At 41.7% G+C, this 16,941-nt stretch overlaps 1 protein-coding gene across 1 annotated transcript; it reads left to right on the plus strand.

Moving 5' to 3' along the window:
- Positions 1-395: 395 nt before the first annotated feature.
- On the plus strand, positions 396-14,161 carry CLSPN (claspin; the record flags this gene model as incomplete). The annotated part of the gene is made up of 24 exons (XM_010159018.1): positions 396-525; positions 1,095-1,549; positions 2,426-2,590; positions 2,955-3,044; positions 3,290-3,362; positions 3,594-3,702; positions 4,344-4,894; positions 5,870-6,061; positions 6,782-6,960; positions 7,481-7,683; positions 7,985-8,049; positions 8,418-8,623; positions 9,100-9,260; positions 9,357-9,583; positions 9,805-9,919; positions 10,616-10,694; positions 11,023-11,114; positions 11,526-11,690; positions 11,785-11,906; positions 12,126-12,253; positions 12,628-12,730; positions 13,420-13,502; positions 13,676-13,837; positions 14,048-14,161. Coding segments are annotated over 24 exons (3,969 nt in total), but the record flags the coding sequence as incomplete, so codon positions are not given.
- Between the last annotated feature and the right edge of the window lie 2,780 nt (positions 14,162-16,941).

Genomic DNA, 16,941 nt, shown 5'->3' on the forward strand with positions numbered 1-16,941 from the left:
GAGGACTCTAAAGAATCCCCACGGGTGTCTTCTGGTCTCTGTTAATTTAGATGAAACACGGATGTGTGAGAAAAAAATGTTATGTTTTATCATTGTCCTTTTCATTCCAGTGGGTTTGAATAATAATAGACATCAGCCAGTAGGTTGATTCTTCTTGTTTTGTGTACAAAAGCTCACCTTAAACATAGTTAAAACTGATAAAAGTCGATGTAGTGTAAACTCCCTTCATGTAAATACCAAATCTTAAAATGTAATCATGTATGCGTGTGTATTACTGTATGTAAGGGACCATCCATGGTTTTGGAATGAAGTTAAGCAACAAAAATAATTAGTGTGCAAACAATATTCACTGTAAACAATAATCACTATAACGAAAGTTTCATTTTCCTTCCTAGTTTCCATTAGAAGATTTGAATTCAGACTTGCAGAAAACACTTGATAGTGACTCTGACAGCGGGCAGGGCAGCTGTGAAACAGCTTCTCCAGGTCACTTCAGCAAGCGGATAGCGTCTCTTGATGACAGAGGTCTGTCATGTTTCCATGAATTGTGCCTGGTGGTTGTTCCCTTCAATGGTGCATCTTTTGTTTTACAAATGCCTTTTTAAGAAGTTGTCGTTGCTTGACTGAATCCAAACTGCCTTTTTGTTGATCAAAATGTGGGCAGACATCTGTAAATTGCTGAAAAGCATTTCTGGATATACAGAAAGGGAAATAGTAAATGCGACGTGAGTGTCTTAATTGCTTATTTCCTTTCTTTTTTATGATTTGCTCAACCTTTGTACTTATTTAGTTACTTATTGTGGGTTTTAATACTATTTCAAGGCAAGTCACTAATTTGTCTGAAGGATTTTCAGCTTTGTCTTTTTTTAAAGGTTAAAAACCTGTAATATTGGTTTGGGTCAATTATATACTGCACTGCAGATAGGAGGGCATTTTGTAAACTTGAGTACAGTCTGAATTGCTGCAGATGTTGAAATCTGTGAAACATAAGGTTACATATCTGTTAAATTTAAACTGATTAATTGTTAATTAACTTGTGGTATTTTCTTCTCTGTAGTGTGCATAATTTCTTTTCTTTTAATGTATTTTGTCAGAATCGGAGGAAGAAATTTTTGTACGTAAAAAACCAAAAACCAAGAAGGTGCTTCAGGATAGCGAGAGCGAAGATGGAGAGGACTGTAACTCTTTTGTGCAGAACGGTACTCTGGATGGAGACAAGGAAAACAGAGAGGAAAAAGAGGAAGTTACTGCCCCGAGGAACAAGAAATCTCATCGGATTCGTCAAGGTCTGCTAGACAGTGATGATAGTGACACCGGTGACCAATTGCAGAGCGAAAACCTTGAAACAAGCAGAAAGTCCCGCTTGACTGAGAATGAGTTGGAAAAGGAGAGACCCCTAAAATCTGGGAAGAAGTGCAGAAAACATAAACCTGATTTTGAAGAAGAGACAGCAAAAAAACCTGTAAGAAAACCAAAAAGAAGAAAGGAGAAGGAGAGGAGAACTGAGTCCATTAAACAGCTGAAAAAAGACAAGAAGCCTAGAGCAGAGGTATATATTTTGGCAGAAAATATCAGATGTTTTCTCAACTCGGTTAAATTTGTTACTGCATTTGGATATGATGTTGCAAAGCACCAGCTTGGGTAGTATCCGCATTGCTACAGCAGGTGCGGGAGTCCATGGGCTTCATCTGCAAAGAAAGTACAAATCCTAACTTGATGTTTTAACGTCAGTGGTGCTTGATGACTTAATGTCAGTGAACGTTAAGCCAGGCAGAAATTGTTTGGGTTTGTTATGTGCGCAAACGGCCTTGGCATTTTGGCTTTTCTCTACATTGCTCTGCTAGTTTCTGGAGGAAGCTTTAGGTTACTTTCAAATTGGAATTCTGGTCTAAAAAAATGGCTGCTTGGGAGGTTGCGGATTGTCACTCTTTATAAAATGCGTATTTAAAGTGTTAATTTATTCTGTCTGAGCCATTTTGTTCTGTAGTAATGCAAATTCCCCACTTATCAGGGAACACTTCTTCCCTGTGAGGGTGACAGAACACTGAACAGGCTGCCCAGAGAGGGGGTGGAGTCTCCTTCCCTGGAGACTTTCCAGAGCCCCTGGACTTGTTCCTGTGTGATCTGCTCTAGGGGATCCTTCTCTGGCGGGGGGGTTGGACTGGATGATCTCCAGAGGTCCCTTCCAACCCTTTCCACACTGTGAATCATTGATATAGGGAACACTGCTCCAAGAGTTACCTTCTCAACTCAGTGCTACAAAGTGACTATGACTGGCTTAGAGGACACAAGGTTCTAGATTAAAGATGCCTTTTCTAACTTCTTTCATCAATACCTTCTGCCAGTAACCTTAAATTAATGTCAACGAGCGGAAGGGGAACTTCTGAAATGAGTTACACAAATACTTTATTCTTGTGGCAAGCAGGGGGATGGTGGTGAGCAGGATCCTCGTAATGACAGTGGATGTCTTCTTGATGACAAAGATCTTTTTGATAATGGCTTGGAAGAGGAAAACGATTACCCCCCCGAGGATGAAGAGTCAATAGAATCGATACGAGCGGCAGTGAAAAACAAAATGAAAAAATATAAGGTAACATTTGATAGTCATAAAAGATTATTGGTTATTAGTAGGATTGTACCTGAGCCTGTATTAAGACTCCTTTTGACGATGGTGCACTTGAACTGCTATGAGAGAGATCAGTCTGCTTTTGGTTCGTAAAGGTGGAGGGATGCTGTCCTGGAAAGTTGCAAAGATAATGCTGCAGTAGAAGCTTTGGAAATCTACCATGAGCATTATGTAGCATTTGTGTCAGTTTATGAGAACACTTGCTGTTTTTTCTGGTTCTGATGACCAGTGATAATTGTGTACAATTAGTTTTCACTTTTGACTTGTTTGCCCTTGGTAGCACCTGTGTATCTAGACAAATCAACAAATCTCTTTCTGTGCACTGTAGAACAAAGAACGAGTTTCTGAGGGTGGAGGCTACAAATGTGTATTTGATGATGAGAACGAGGAACCTCTAGTAAAAGAACCAAAAAGGAAGGTGAAGTATTCTTCGTTTTAAAGCTCTACGCTGTTTGCTGTAGTGACTCAAATGTTTTTTGCGTGCACACAGTCCATTGTGTTTATTGATTTGCTATTTTTAATCTTTTTTTTTTTTTTTTGTAACAGACTGCTTTATTCTGACTTATCTCTGTTTGAAAGGGACAAATAAGCTTTTTAGGACGTATCAACCAAGTCGCGTGTTTTGTTTTCCGACTTCCAAAGCCTCTCTTTTCTTTCCTTAAGGAGCGGAAAGCAGCAAGGTTAAGTAAAGAAGCCATTAAACAACTGCACAGTGAGACACAACGCCTTATTAGAGGTAAAACTGTCATTCTGTAAATGTAGACGGGTATAAACTACTAAGAAATTAAGGGGAGAAATTGAAAGAGTTTCACCTAGCATGAGTTATTTAGGGTTGAAGGGTGCAAGACCATTTTTATTCAGAAGTCTTTGCTGCAAAATACTGCTGTCCAGCCTCTCTGAATTTCAGAGACATCAAATAAATGCCTTGGGTCACTTAAAATTTTCTCTCACCTCCTTTCTCTGGTAGAATCGTCTGTGTCTCTCCCATATCATGTGCCTGAGACCAAAAGCATTCATGACTACTTCAAGCGTAGACCTCGACCAGTATGCCAAGGAAATGCCATGGCCTTGCTGAAGTAAGGACTTACACCTTCCTTGGTATTTCATACATTGTGAGGATACCCCGGCTTTGCTTTTGAGGATAACCAGACATTTGCATGCTATAGGTGTTGTATGATGTACACACCTGCTCTGTGTACACTCACATCCTGTTTCTGTTTAATTTTAGCTGTTACTTTGACTGGGAAGTTTCTTAAAACTTTCTTAGGCTCCTTTACACCTGGAAATAAGGAGTATGCAGCACTGCCTGATGTTAACACTGACACACTTAACACAGTCGTGCTATTGAAGTAACTGGGGCCTAGTAGTAACTCCAGGTGAAGTTACATGCTTGTGCAAAGTTACTTTAATGTGGTTTAGACTGCACCGCAATATTTTGCTCTTTTGAGCAATGTATAGTAAAATACTTAAGCTAATGTTGTCACAAAATCTCAGGAATTTTATACTGTGGTAATGTAACTAGTACAAACTCTTTACACTACTCCACACTTCAGCTTCCTTATCTCCTTAACATGAAGTTTTCCAGACTTCTGCCCTTCCCTTCTTTCTACACATTAATGACAGGAATTAGAAGATGACTTATTTCTCTCGGAGTTTGTTCTCAACCTCTTCTCCCCTTCCCTGATAGCCTTGGGTGATAGTTTTCTGCCTTCATTAGGTCCACTAAATACCAGCTATCCCTACATGAAGAATCTGCAGAGACTGTGAACTCAGGCACGGATTGCAAAGCTGTGCAAGTTGAAGGTGATCAACCAGCAGCTAACGAACCAGAAAGAAGCCTTGGCAGAGATGTTGGTGCTACTGTGAACAGACCTCTTGCTGATGTAGGGAAGAACCTGGAAGAAGACTCTGCTGAAAAGCCCAGGCAGGACAGTGATGGTTCTCACGCAGCTGGGACTGTAACAACTGATAATACAGAACAACGGCACTCTGACTTCCTACGCCCCGACTGTAGTGACCAAAACCAGAATGAAGTTTCTGTAGCAGCTGGAGGAGAACCTCTTGAGCAAAGAGATGAAAAGGCACCAGACATAGAATGTGAAAAAAACAGTCAACAAGTGGGGCCGGGATTGATGGTACAAACTGAAAAAGTGAGGAAGTCCAAGTTGGATAAACTTCGTGAACTGGGAATAGACCTGTCCATCAAGCCAAGAATCTGCTCTGGCAATGAATCCTTTATAAACCTCGAGGAGTCTGATTCAAATAAAGGTATCCCTTTACTGTTGTAATCCTGTACATCTGTCCAAGTAGGCAGAGTTCATCTGACTTTGGCTAGAAAACCTCTGGGAAATGTTTAGGTGATAGAAGAGTCAGGCACGTTCTCTCACTACTGCGGATTCTTTGCTTAATGTCGGGATGCCTTTTCTTTCAGCTGATGCTTAAAAAGAAAGTTCCGAGTTGTTTGTATTTGAAAGCTTGAAGGGAATGATCAGTGATAACTATTTAATGAAAAATGATTTATTTCCATCTTGCTGTAGTGAATTATGTTGGTGCTTAAAGCACGTGGGAGCACTCTTTTCAAATCGATCCAAAATGAGGCACTCGGTAATTACCTGGGAGCAAAGCTGGCCTGTGTTCCAGAGTGGTGACCACTGATTTTGTTAAAAGGCAAGGCTGGACAGCATGCAGAAATTTGCTTTTACAGCCAGAATATTTTTAATGTCTTTTAGGTACTGGATTTTGAGCATCTATTCATCAATACTAAATAGTTGACCTTGCTTTAGGGAAAAGATTACCAATGATTAGGCAATTTTATAATTCCATTAAATCTATTATGTATTAGAAGATATTAAGAGGATGTCTGGATTGTCAGCCATCAGTCTGGTTTTAGATCTGTGTGTTAACAGCAGTTTAGAATGGCCTGATGGCTGGAAGGCCAGAGTGGGAGTGAACTGTGGTCTTGTGGGTAAATCATAGTCAATGATTAGGTAATTTAACCGTAGCTAATATCAATTAGGTATAAGCTACAGCAAAACCAATTCTGCAGTGGTTTATTGTTTCCTTGGTCAAGTAGAATGTTTTTGCAGATCTTTTCATGTTAAAGATTTAGGGTTTTTAACAAACTTCCTTTAAAAAAAATTCTCAAAAACTTACTCTTGATACAACTTTTAACACTCAATGCTTTACAGTGCTATCAAGTTAATTTAATGTGCATTCTGAAATTGAATTAACATGTATTTAAAGAATTAGAAGCCTTGAAAGCGCGTTTCTTGAAGCACACTCTTCGAACGTCAAAATCCAAAGTTGAACGGACCGTAAACGTGAACATTATTCGTAAGGAGACCACATCTGAAGGGAAGGAGGAGCTGAAAGCAGATGTGGTGCCAGCAGTGTTAGCTGCTGAGAGCCTGGATGAAACAATCCACACAAAGCCAGGTTGGTCTGGGAGAAGTGATGATGCTGAATTGGAAAACACTTTGTCTTTTTTTGGCTCTCATTCCCCCTTCCCCCATGCTGCCCTGTGAAATACACATGAAAGGATCATTGTGACCGGTTCTCTGGATTTCTCTCCATCTGTACCAGAATTTTATACAAACATATGTCTGCAGTGGTGCCTTCCATAGGCCTCTGAATCTCTCAGACTTCTTGTGCACTATTCCCAGTTATTAGATCTCTCGAGCTTCCTTATTTCTGTACTGCAGTTTCTAATAGAATTGTTGTATTTGCAAACAAAAATGTGTGGAATGTGACTTCCCATAGTATCCCTTAAAAGAAAGATTTATTTGGCTGGTTCTATGGGCACGTGTTATTTTTATCTGCTCTTAATTATTTCATGTGCTATAGCACATCTGCCCATGGCAGTTGGATGCTCTCGCTCCCCAAAGACGCAGTGGTGGGACAACCCCTATTCAGTGCTGCACCAGCTCATGGATCACGAGGGATCTTGATAGTTCATGAGTTTGGGTAATCTCTAAATTGAGCTTATTGACACTAACTGCTCTTCTAGCTGGCAGATCGTCATTAAAAACATATCAAAACGAGTAACTTTTTAATTCCCTTTTATATGTGTGGTTAATGAGATTGGATGCTTGAAAGCCAGCAAGTTAAGGATTCTCTGTAGTGCATCTAATACTGAATGTATTCACTTCTCTCCAGGTGAAAAGCTGCAGGCGCTGAAGGCTAAACTCCAGGAGGCCATGAAACTCCGCAGGACTGAAGAACGCCAAAAGCGGCAAGCGTTGTTTAAACTGGATAATGAGGACATGCTGGAGGATGAAGAAGAGGAGGAAGAGATGACGGATGAATCTGAGGAAGAGGAAGAAGTCAATCATGAGGTCTGCATGTAACTGTTTTGCATAACCTGTTCTGCTGCCTCTCCCCAGTGAAATTAAACTCCTGAACGCTATTAATATTAGGGGAATTGCTAAGGACTTCTTAGAAGCAAAAAAATTGCTGCAGTTGGCATGTTCAGGGCTTGGATTGTTTAAAACTGAATTTATTAGTGTTTCCTTTATTTGTCTAAGCAGTATTTTTTTAATATATATAAGTACATAGAAGATTCTGGTGGCACTTTTTCTTTTAATGTATCCTTGTCTTGTTGCTCACTGAGGTCACCTGCTTGACCTGGGGTAGGGTTTGCCACGGCCTTTCCTTTTTTGAAAAGGATCAGAACAACCTGGCAGTTTCAAGCGCCTCAGTGTCAGTTGTCTGAGTGGAATAGGTGCATGTAAGAACTGTGGATGTCACTCAGCTTCATCCTCCGCATGTTAAAACGTTTTCTTAAACACTATGCAAGGAAGTTGACAGATGAAAGCAATAATCCCTATTTTCTGCTGTGTTTGGGGTGTTTTTTAGAATGTGGAATTTTTGCTCGGCGAAGCAGAGGAGGATAATGAAGATCTAGAAGGGAAACACATTGAAGATGGCGATAAAGAAACAGACAAAGAATCAGTTGATGGAGAAAAGCTGGAGAAATCTGTGCCCTGTGATTCTGTTCCCAAACCACCTTCAACAGAGTCAACACTGATGCTTTTTAAGGATAGCTCCTCAAAAATGGGGTAAATAAATCAAACTTTGGTGCTTGAGCAATTTTAAATTGGATCAATACAGAGAGATGTTTTGATTTAAGGTAGTTTTTATATGTATTTTTTGTGTCATGTTCCAGGATTTTTATGTGCATTCATATATTTGATTTGGAAAAAATGACTGTAATTGTTGTTTAGTGAAATAATGTGTTTCTAAGCAAAGTGTACTAGCTGTAGTTTTGTGTGTTACCTTGGTTTTTGCAATTCATCTTGACAGAAAATAGCAATTCATCTTGTATATATTAGAAAATACATGCCATTTAATGAATTGCAGATATTCTCTTCCTGATGAGAAACTTGAGCTGGAAGAAGCTGCAGAAAAAGGACCTACTAAGTTAGGTAAAGTAGAGCTGTTATTGCATCTAGTATTTCTTTCACATGGCACATATAGAAGTTTCTATTTGGGGAAGGTATTCAATACTTTTAGTTATACAGGAGGATTACAGAAGTTCAGGCTGAAAGAAATGGGGGGCTTGAAAAATCTGGAGGAAAATTTGAGATCAAAATGGTACTGGAAAAATATAAAACCAGTCAGAAATCAAGTGAAAAAGGGCAATGTGCCTCCTCTATGAAGAAAGAAATCCAACGTGAGCACAGAATAATGACTTTTTAGCAAGTCGTTGGTGTTTCAAAATAGCATCTCGAGGTTTTACTGGATCACAAAAAGAAGTTAAGCACTGTGTTGAAATAATTTGTTTTCTTTTCAGAGGATGATGATTCGTTTTCTCTACCAACACTGGCAAAAGAGAACAGCCATAACAGCAGCTTTGAGTTCATTGGCTCCATGATTCCGTCGTATCAGCCCTGTAACAAACACATGTCACGTGGAGGGACCTTTTTATCTGCAGCGGGAGGTTTCAGGTCACCTTCCCCAGGTTTTTTCAAAACAAGCTTTATCAGCTCTGCTTCCAAGGTAAGGTTCTCAGTCTTACTCCCGTTGTATGTTGACACAGTGGGTAGTGAATGCATGTCTTGCATCCTGACTGTCATATCTCTCAAAAAAAATAACCCCAGCAGAAGGCATCCAGCCAAATGCTTTTATATGAGTAAGGGTTTGGAAAAGCAAACTGTCCCTGGAGTTTAAAATGTCTCCACACTGGAATGGATAAAAACTATAAGAACTTGTATTCTAAAACATCAGAGCAAAGATGCTATCATCTGCTTTTGGTATCTAAAATATGTACATCGTAAATATGTTTTTAAGCATACTTACATGACCTACATAACATCTGTTGTCAGTGAACTCCTGTCACTTACCAGAGCAGTGGGGACATACGTGACACCTCCATGGTGTTAATCCTTTAAAATAGCTTAACTGTCCCATTCTTGCTTTTGACTTCTAGGATTGCAAAACAAATAACTTGTATGTTTTTACATTCCTTTGACTAGAGCTCAGGAAAGACGTCTGAGCCCTCTCTTCCCATAGAAGATTCCCAGGACCTGTATAATGCCTCTCCTGAGCCTAAGAATTTATTTCCAGGGGCTGTGGAGTCACAGTTTCACTTTTCTCTGGAAGATGACACTCAAAGCCAGCTGCTTGATGCAGATGGGTAAGTGATAGGTGTAAAGGATGATGCTTGGTGTCCTTTAACACAAACAGGACATACAGACCAGCAAGGTTTTTCTAACTACAGACTTTCTTTCAGGTTCTTGAATGTTGGACAGCACAGGAATAAATACCAGTCCTCAAAGCATCGGCTGACTCTGGCTAGTATGGATGAGAATGCAATGGATGCCAACATGGATGAGCTACTGGACTTGTGTTCTGGGCAGTTTAGCAGTCAAGCTGAACGCGTGCCAAACACCAGCAGCAACAAAAAGCAGAACATGGAAGAATTGCTCAATCTTTGCTCAGGAAAATTCGTGTCTCAGAGTATGTCCTGAGTTCTGTTTTCAGCTGGTTACTTGATTTCGAAGCTTTATGCTAAACTGCCCCTCAGTTCTGGGTACTAATGCAGAATGTGGAACTGGGACTTGAGAGAGCACTAACTATTGCCTCTGTGGGAGTGTGCTAGCTGTCATTTCTAAGATACTCTGACATTTTTAGAGTAAAAATACCTGTCTAATAAGTTGCCATCTTACTCCTTTTCCTAGCAAGTTCTCCAACATGGGTATCTTCCGTATCTTCCAAGGCAGAAAAAGACAGTGACATAGAAGACCCAATGGCAGAAGCTCTAGCACTTTGTTCAGGCTCCTTTCCCACCAACAGGTTAGCATAATTCCTAATATTTACAGGAGCTTGTAGCGGTCATCGTTTCGCTCTGAATGTGTTTCCGTGTTCAACATCAGTTCAGACTCCTGTGAGCAAAAGTGTGGTCTGTTTTGGGAGGAATATTGCAAATTGCCCAGCAATCGCTCTCCAAGTCGGCAGCGGCTGCTGTTTCCCCCAGCTACTGCAAAGGGAAGTTCTCCCTTGTCTTTCACTGGCAGTGAAAGATGTGTTGAAGAACTTCCATCAAACTGATGAAAGGTGGTTGGAATGTAGGCCTTTAGGGTTCTGTTCTGGGCTGTTGCTGAACTACAGGAACCCTAATCAAGTATAAGTTGGGTATTAGCATTTTCTCCCATGGTAAATGGGAAAGGTGTATGGCTGTCTGACAAAAGGATAATGAGGCTTAATAAATGGGAATGTTTGGGAGATTCAAGAGGAATTTTTGAGGGAAACAAACTCAGGTTTTAATACTCACCCCCCATGGTTTCTGCAAGTGAAGACCTGAGGTCTTAAAACATCAATGCTAACGGGGGTTTTGAGCTTCTAAAGCTCAGTGCTGTTGAGAGACTCTGGCTCACAGGTAATTGCTGAGAGCAGGTAACATGACGGTTGAAATCTTGCCTTGAATGACTGCGAAGCCGTCCTTGGAGGTGAAATGAAAATGTGTATTTCTTTCATTTGTTTTTCCCATAGGGAAGAGGAAGGTGAGGAGGAGGAGGAACTTGGTGGTTTTCAGCTTATAACAGATGACAATGCCTTTGGAAGTGAAGAGGTATGAACAGGTGGAGTAAAGCAACTGCTACAGCATTCTCATGATGAAAACCCCCTTATCTGCCTAGCTTTTTAGTGTAACCATCAGTGCAAAGTCTCATGGCTTCCAGAACGAGTTACTGAAACATTTCTGAGAGCGGTTTGGGTCATTTAAAACGGCCACTTAATATGATCATGTACTGGATAAAGCATCTGGGCATAGCAAATTCTCTGGAAAACCTGTGGTGGTTTAGTTTGTGTTTTTCTTGACTGAAGAACAGAAGAAACTGTCATTACAAAGCAGTCTGCTTCAGAAATTCCTTAACTTCTGAAAACTTTCCCATTGACAGGATGAAAAAAGTGGAGACACTGATCCTGAAGAAGAAATTAGTGACGATGAAGAAGAACTGCTGCGACACAGACAGGGCTTGAAGAAAAAACTGTAAGCACATCTTTTTTTGTATCTGAATTGCCAGACAGAATAGAATATGGACAGCACTAGAAATTTAGCTACTAACGCTGGGGAGGGAATAGACTAATATTTATATGGCGTTTGGTTTGGGGTGGTTTTTTGCTTTGGTGCTGACACCTTGCTTGAGTTTAACTGTGGTGCTGGTGGGCTATAGAGGATTTCCATCCTAAGTTCCATTATAGGTGGAAATCAAAAGGCCACGATGAGAGGAATGCAACATTTTAATGACCAAATTTAGCCTTTTCAAAAATTAAAGATGAAGCATAACTTCTCACTTGGAGTATGTGTTAATTTTATGTCAAAAGATAACTCTTGCTTTCAGACGACTCGTGTGGTGATAACTGGTCTACCAAACTGAACTCTTTCCATGTTCTTTTATAGGAATCTGCAGGATTTCATGGAAGATGAGGCAGAGCTGTCAGGGAGTGATGTGGGAAGCGAGGATGAATATGATGGTGAAGACCTGAATGAATATGAAGAAGAGGTTATTGATGAAGAACTCCCTGATGAAGTGGAATTAGGAAATCAAATACAGAAATTATACATGTCAGTGACAGTATTAGTCAACATTTTTGTGTGTGAAGTCATGGCTCTTCAGAATAAGCAGAACTAACCTCCTCCCTTTCTCCTGTGTTGATAGGAAGACAGCACTTGATGATGACAAGCGTCAGTTACGCCTGTACCAGGAGAGGTACCTCATCGATGGGGACCTGCACAGCGATGGCCCCGGCAGAATGAGGAGATTCAGATGGAAAAACATAGGTGCCTTACTGATCCAGAGTTAAATAGATGGGGGTGAAAGACTGGAAGGAGGGCGTGTGTGTGTGTATGAAATAGCACTCGGTGGTCCTTCAGAAGTGAATAAAGTCTTTCAGAATCAAATTGGGCTGGGGGAGTGATCTGTTTTGGGTTTTTCTTACTATTCTGCATATTTTATGCCTCTCAAAGTTGGTAGCTAATTATTTTTTTTCTTTTGTCTAGATGATGCTTCACAGATTGACTTGTTCCAGAGAGATTCAGATAATGACGATGACAATGAACAGTTTGATGAGACAGAAGTGAAATGGAGGAAAGAGCGATTCGAACGAGAACAGTGGCTTCGTGAGCAGGTGATGGCTCCCAGAATGGCATCTGCATCTTGTTCGTGTTTCCCTTTTTCACTGCTAGATGTGAAACTGTTAGTCCCTCAGGTTAAACTGGAAAAAATACTGTTCATAAACTCATCTTTGGTTTTCATTGTGAATTCTCCTCTTCCTCCTCAATATTGTACAAGGGAGAGGCAAAACAGCCATGTTCTGAAATGAGCCAGCTTCAAAGCTGGGATAAGGATCTAAGAAAACACTGCAATAAACTTTTACAGTAGAAAGTAAATTTAAAAGACTCAATTTACATAATGAGAGGACTTAGTCCATCCAAAATACTGACTGAAATATTCATTCTTAATATGAACCTTTTATATTTTACTGTGTTTTCTCTGCTACAGAAGGAAAAAAACAAAGAGCAGGAAGAGGAAGAAGAAATCGGTGAAGACAGCCAATTCATGAAACTAGCAAAAAAAGTAACTGCAAAGTCCCTGCAGAAGAAAGGTGTGTTTACTTTTATTGAAGTGACAGTAAGGGAAGGAAAGCTGAAATTCCAGTTGTCAGGTGTGGTCTCTCTCCAGTGAAGCACACGACGGATCATAAAACTCCAGTGTCCAGTTTTCTTACACCAGTCTGAGCTCATGTCTTCCAGAACGTGGAAAGCTGGAGGTATAAAAGCATTGAAGCTCAGCAACTGCAAGGTTGATGACAAATGTCAGTATTTAAGTAGTGTAAATAAATAAAATAGTATGCTACTTCTTGAAAAAAATGTTGTAGAGTGGAAATAAATTCCTCTACATCTTTTAGTCTTTTATTCTTCATGTTCTTGCCTGCAGGTTGCAGGGAAGTGGGCTGTAAGTAACACTCAGCCTAGCAGTTTCTCAAAATAGCTGTGACTTAAAGAAAAACTATGTAACATAGTAAAAATAAATTGAAGTTTCCCTCGGTTGTGACTGAAACGTGACTTCAAGTGTGCAAAGCTGTTTCAGACCCACATTTTCCCTTCTGACTGATAGAACTAACTACCGGCTGTCTGAGCTGAACAGCTCATAGTATAATTTGATGCAGATTTTTTTTTTTTCCCCCTACAGTATTTACTGTCTATTACCAATTCTAAGTTCTTCAGTTTGATATAAAGCCATATTCTTTCAATAACATTCGGAAACTGAGGTTTTCCTCTTTGTCTCTGGTAGCAAGCCCAGCAGCTGTGGTACGAGACACAACACTGCTCCCCAGGAACCCGTTTGAAACCTTCAGACCTGCGGGTGACATCCAGGTTGGTAACGGCTCTGAAAAGCGCTGTGTCCAGGCTGCACCACTAGAGCAGGTTCCGACTTGTGGTTGGTGTGGTAGTGAGTAGCTTTAGCAGGGAGTAGTCGTAGAGTAACCTACTACAAGAGCTGTCTTGTTTGCCTGAGTGCTTCAACGTAGCGTTTCCTTGTTCTTCAGATAAAAAACGGGTCTCTCCTGAACAGACCTAAAGCTGTCCTTCAGAAACTAGCAGCGATGTCGGATCTTAATCCAAACGCGCCGCGCAATTCAAGGAACTTTGTCTTTCATACCCTTTCCCCAGAGAAGAGTGCAGAGGCTAAGGAGAAATCAAAGCTTCAGGTAAGGGTTTGTGTGGAACGTGCTCCCAGTTGTACACGTTAAATGTACAGACGCTACGCGCTGCGAAGGAGTTGAGTGTTGCTGTTCTAAATATTCTCTGTGATTTCCTATAGCATGTGCTCTCACACAGAATAATTCTCTCATAATTTAAAATGCAAACTAGTTTGGGAGGTTTTTTTCTATATTCCAATGTATCCCACTCCCCTGCAGGTGAAGAAAAGATGTCCCACTGCAACCGTAACATCTCTGGCTAAACGACCCAGGGTAGAGAGCGCAGAGGAAACGAGTCAAAGCCGAAGCATATTCCAGTACTTGGAGAGCTGAATATTTCACTTTAGGGTCAGAGGTGGCGTCTCGTCTCTTTGCCTGCTGGGGTTTGATTTGCAAACCTGGCGGCAGGAAGGTAAACGCATCGCTGTGCATTCTCCTCCTGCCACTTAATTCACAAGTTCCGGTAATTACCAGGCAGTGGTCTTGTTTATTCCCCTTTGTTTTCTTCTCAGTGCTCTGTGGCAAATGAGAGCACAAAATCCATGCTTGGTTTGGAATGAAATGGTAACTTGGTCTCTCCCAAGCATTAAGGAAACTTACACTACCGTATACCTTCCCCGCAGAGTCTCACGTGTTTCAGTAATACCAGTTTCACCTGAAAATACCCTCTGTGTGACAGGTGTGTCGCAGAAATGCTGCAGTTAGCTTCAAGCACAGGTGAAGGGGGTATTCCTGGAGTTTTGAGGAAGAGGACACAGGTGGTTTATACCTGCAGTACTAAGGTGGCTACGGCTTCCTCCCTTGTCTTATTTTCCTTGATGTTAAGCATTTATTAGCTTGATATTTTAAGCAACTCTAATTTATATTTGAAATGGATACTTTTAAAAAAGGTCCCAGTCTTTTAGGAGGTAGTACAATAAGGATTTCTTCCCAGGTTTTTATTACTGTTTATATCCTTACACATGCATTTGAGTATGTGTGTGTGGAGAGGGAAGAATGCGAGTAACAGGTGTGGGAGAGGAAAAGGAGGTCTGCCTTTTATTTGGTTTTCTGGGGGGAAGTTGGTTGGTTTGTTTTACCCAGCTGAAGGCCCTCTTAAATCATCCCTTGTGTTCATGGCAGCTGTGGTCCTCAAAAAAATAGGGAAAGGCCTTCCCTAGAATGAGGAAACTGCATAATAAGGAACCATCATTCCCGGCCATTCCAAGTAGAAACTTGGGACAGAATGTACAGCATTGCTGACACTTCTGATTACACGGGGACTGTGTGGAAGTAGAGATGGGAGAGTGGCAAGACTGGCCTGCTCCCTGAGGCTAAACCTTTTTAGGGCTTGATGCCACACCCTTGGGTTGCCGGCTCTTGTCAGAGGAGTATCCTGAACTGTAAATTTTGTAACGTCGCAAGCGTATGCCTGGTGTGCTACATGTAAAATATTCTACTGTATATTGTGTTTATACGGAATTATGGTACTAATTGGAGTGCAATTTTACAATAAAACCTGGTTTTAATTTTGGAGGCAGTTGGAATTAATTTACGGGGTTTCACTCCGTGGTGTGTATGTGGGGTGGGTTTTATTGCCCAAATATTTGTGTCTCTGTTTTGTTTTTTCATTGCTGCTTTTCTTTTGTGGCCACAACTAAGCCCTTCACCAGGAACAGCTGCAATAATACTGGAATACAACACAAACACCTCCCCCCCTGTGTTGTTTTGGAGTGTAAATACTCAAGTCTTCCACTTAGGGCTGAAGACTTTATACAAACCTCAGAATATGTTTCTTTTTACTGCTTTGATAGTTTTGGTTTTGTCAGTTCCTAGACAAAACTTCCTTTCTGGTTGGCTTGAGGCGTGCCTACTTCAGTTGGTTTTAGCAATTGGTATGCCTGGATTGGGGTTGGGAGGTTTAGGGAAGGGAATAAAGGAGGAAAAGTAATTTTTCAGATGTTTGTTGAAGACGGGCAGAACTGTGAGAGAGGTGAATGTCCAGTCAATTCTCTTTCGCGGTGTTTGTAGGGCTGTGTAAGTTGTACTGATTCGGCCCAGACTGACTGGTCACAACAAGCCAAAGTTGCTAAATTCAGCGTCTTCTCTTAACTTTGCTAATAACACCCGCCACTAGAGAGCAGCAAGAGAATGCTCTTCCTCCGGCAACCGAGAATCATTGAAACTTGAGCTACACTCTTGACTCAAGGGGAAATTGTAAGTTTTCCATGCTCTGAGGTGTTGCAAAGAATTACATTTATGCTGACCTACAGCTGCTGCCTTTTTGCATTGGAAGGTGGTAACTTGAAGCACCTGTAGAGGGTTGGCTTTGGCCTCATGGTCTTACTGGCCTCTTCTCAGCATCTGCTAGCCACAACGATGGTGTTTGTTTGCTTCCCTTTAGAATTTTCCCTTCAAAATTTGTTTTGCTTGTTCTAGAGCCAAGAGTAGAAAAAATAGCTTATAAATTGAAATACAGAGAATGGAAAGATTTCTGGCTGTTGTTGTTCAGAGTAAATGTGTTTTCCCCAAAACAACCTGCCAGGAGTTCAGGGTTTGCCGCCAGTAAGCCCTACCTTGCACCCCCACGGCGGGAATTTCTGAGGTGCATTCCATGCTGTGCTTTGGGGAGTTGGAGACCGGGGGCTGGTCCTGCAGGAGCTGAAATCTCCGTAGCAGGAGGGGTTGAACACGTGCTGAGATGCTGTTGCTGCTGCTTATTGTGCCAGACTCCCTCTTCCCAGCGGGAACGGGGGCTGTGGGATTGGGCCTGACCCCACTCGTGTCGCTCTCCCGGGGCTGCCCCGTGTCTGGCACATTAGCTCAGCTTTGCCGTCTCATTTTCAGGTATCGATTCCGCTCGCCCCTCCCGGCACTTACACGGTGCTGCCGGGGAGAGAAATCCTCCGAGAGCGGCGTGGGGCTGGCTGAGGAGGAGAGACGGAGTGCGGGGGAGGCGGGGAGGAGTGACAGTGGGAATGGGGGTCCTGCGTACGGCCTGGAGCAGTGCTGCGTCTCGGCCGGTTCGGTCTCTGCGGGGCCGTCCCGGGTGGAGGGAAGAGCTCCTTCCACTTTGCTCGCTGCTTTACCCTCTGATCTCCGGCTGGCTCCCGGCAGTTACGGCTGGGAGTCGG

This window comes from Eurypyga helias, unplaced genomic scaffold (genome assembly GCF_000690775.1).
Source record: "Eurypyga helias isolate BGI_N326 unplaced genomic scaffold, ASM69077v1 scaffold37479, whole genome shotgun sequence".
NCBI lineage: Eukaryota > Metazoa > Chordata > Aves > Eurypygiformes > Eurypygidae > Eurypyga > Eurypyga helias.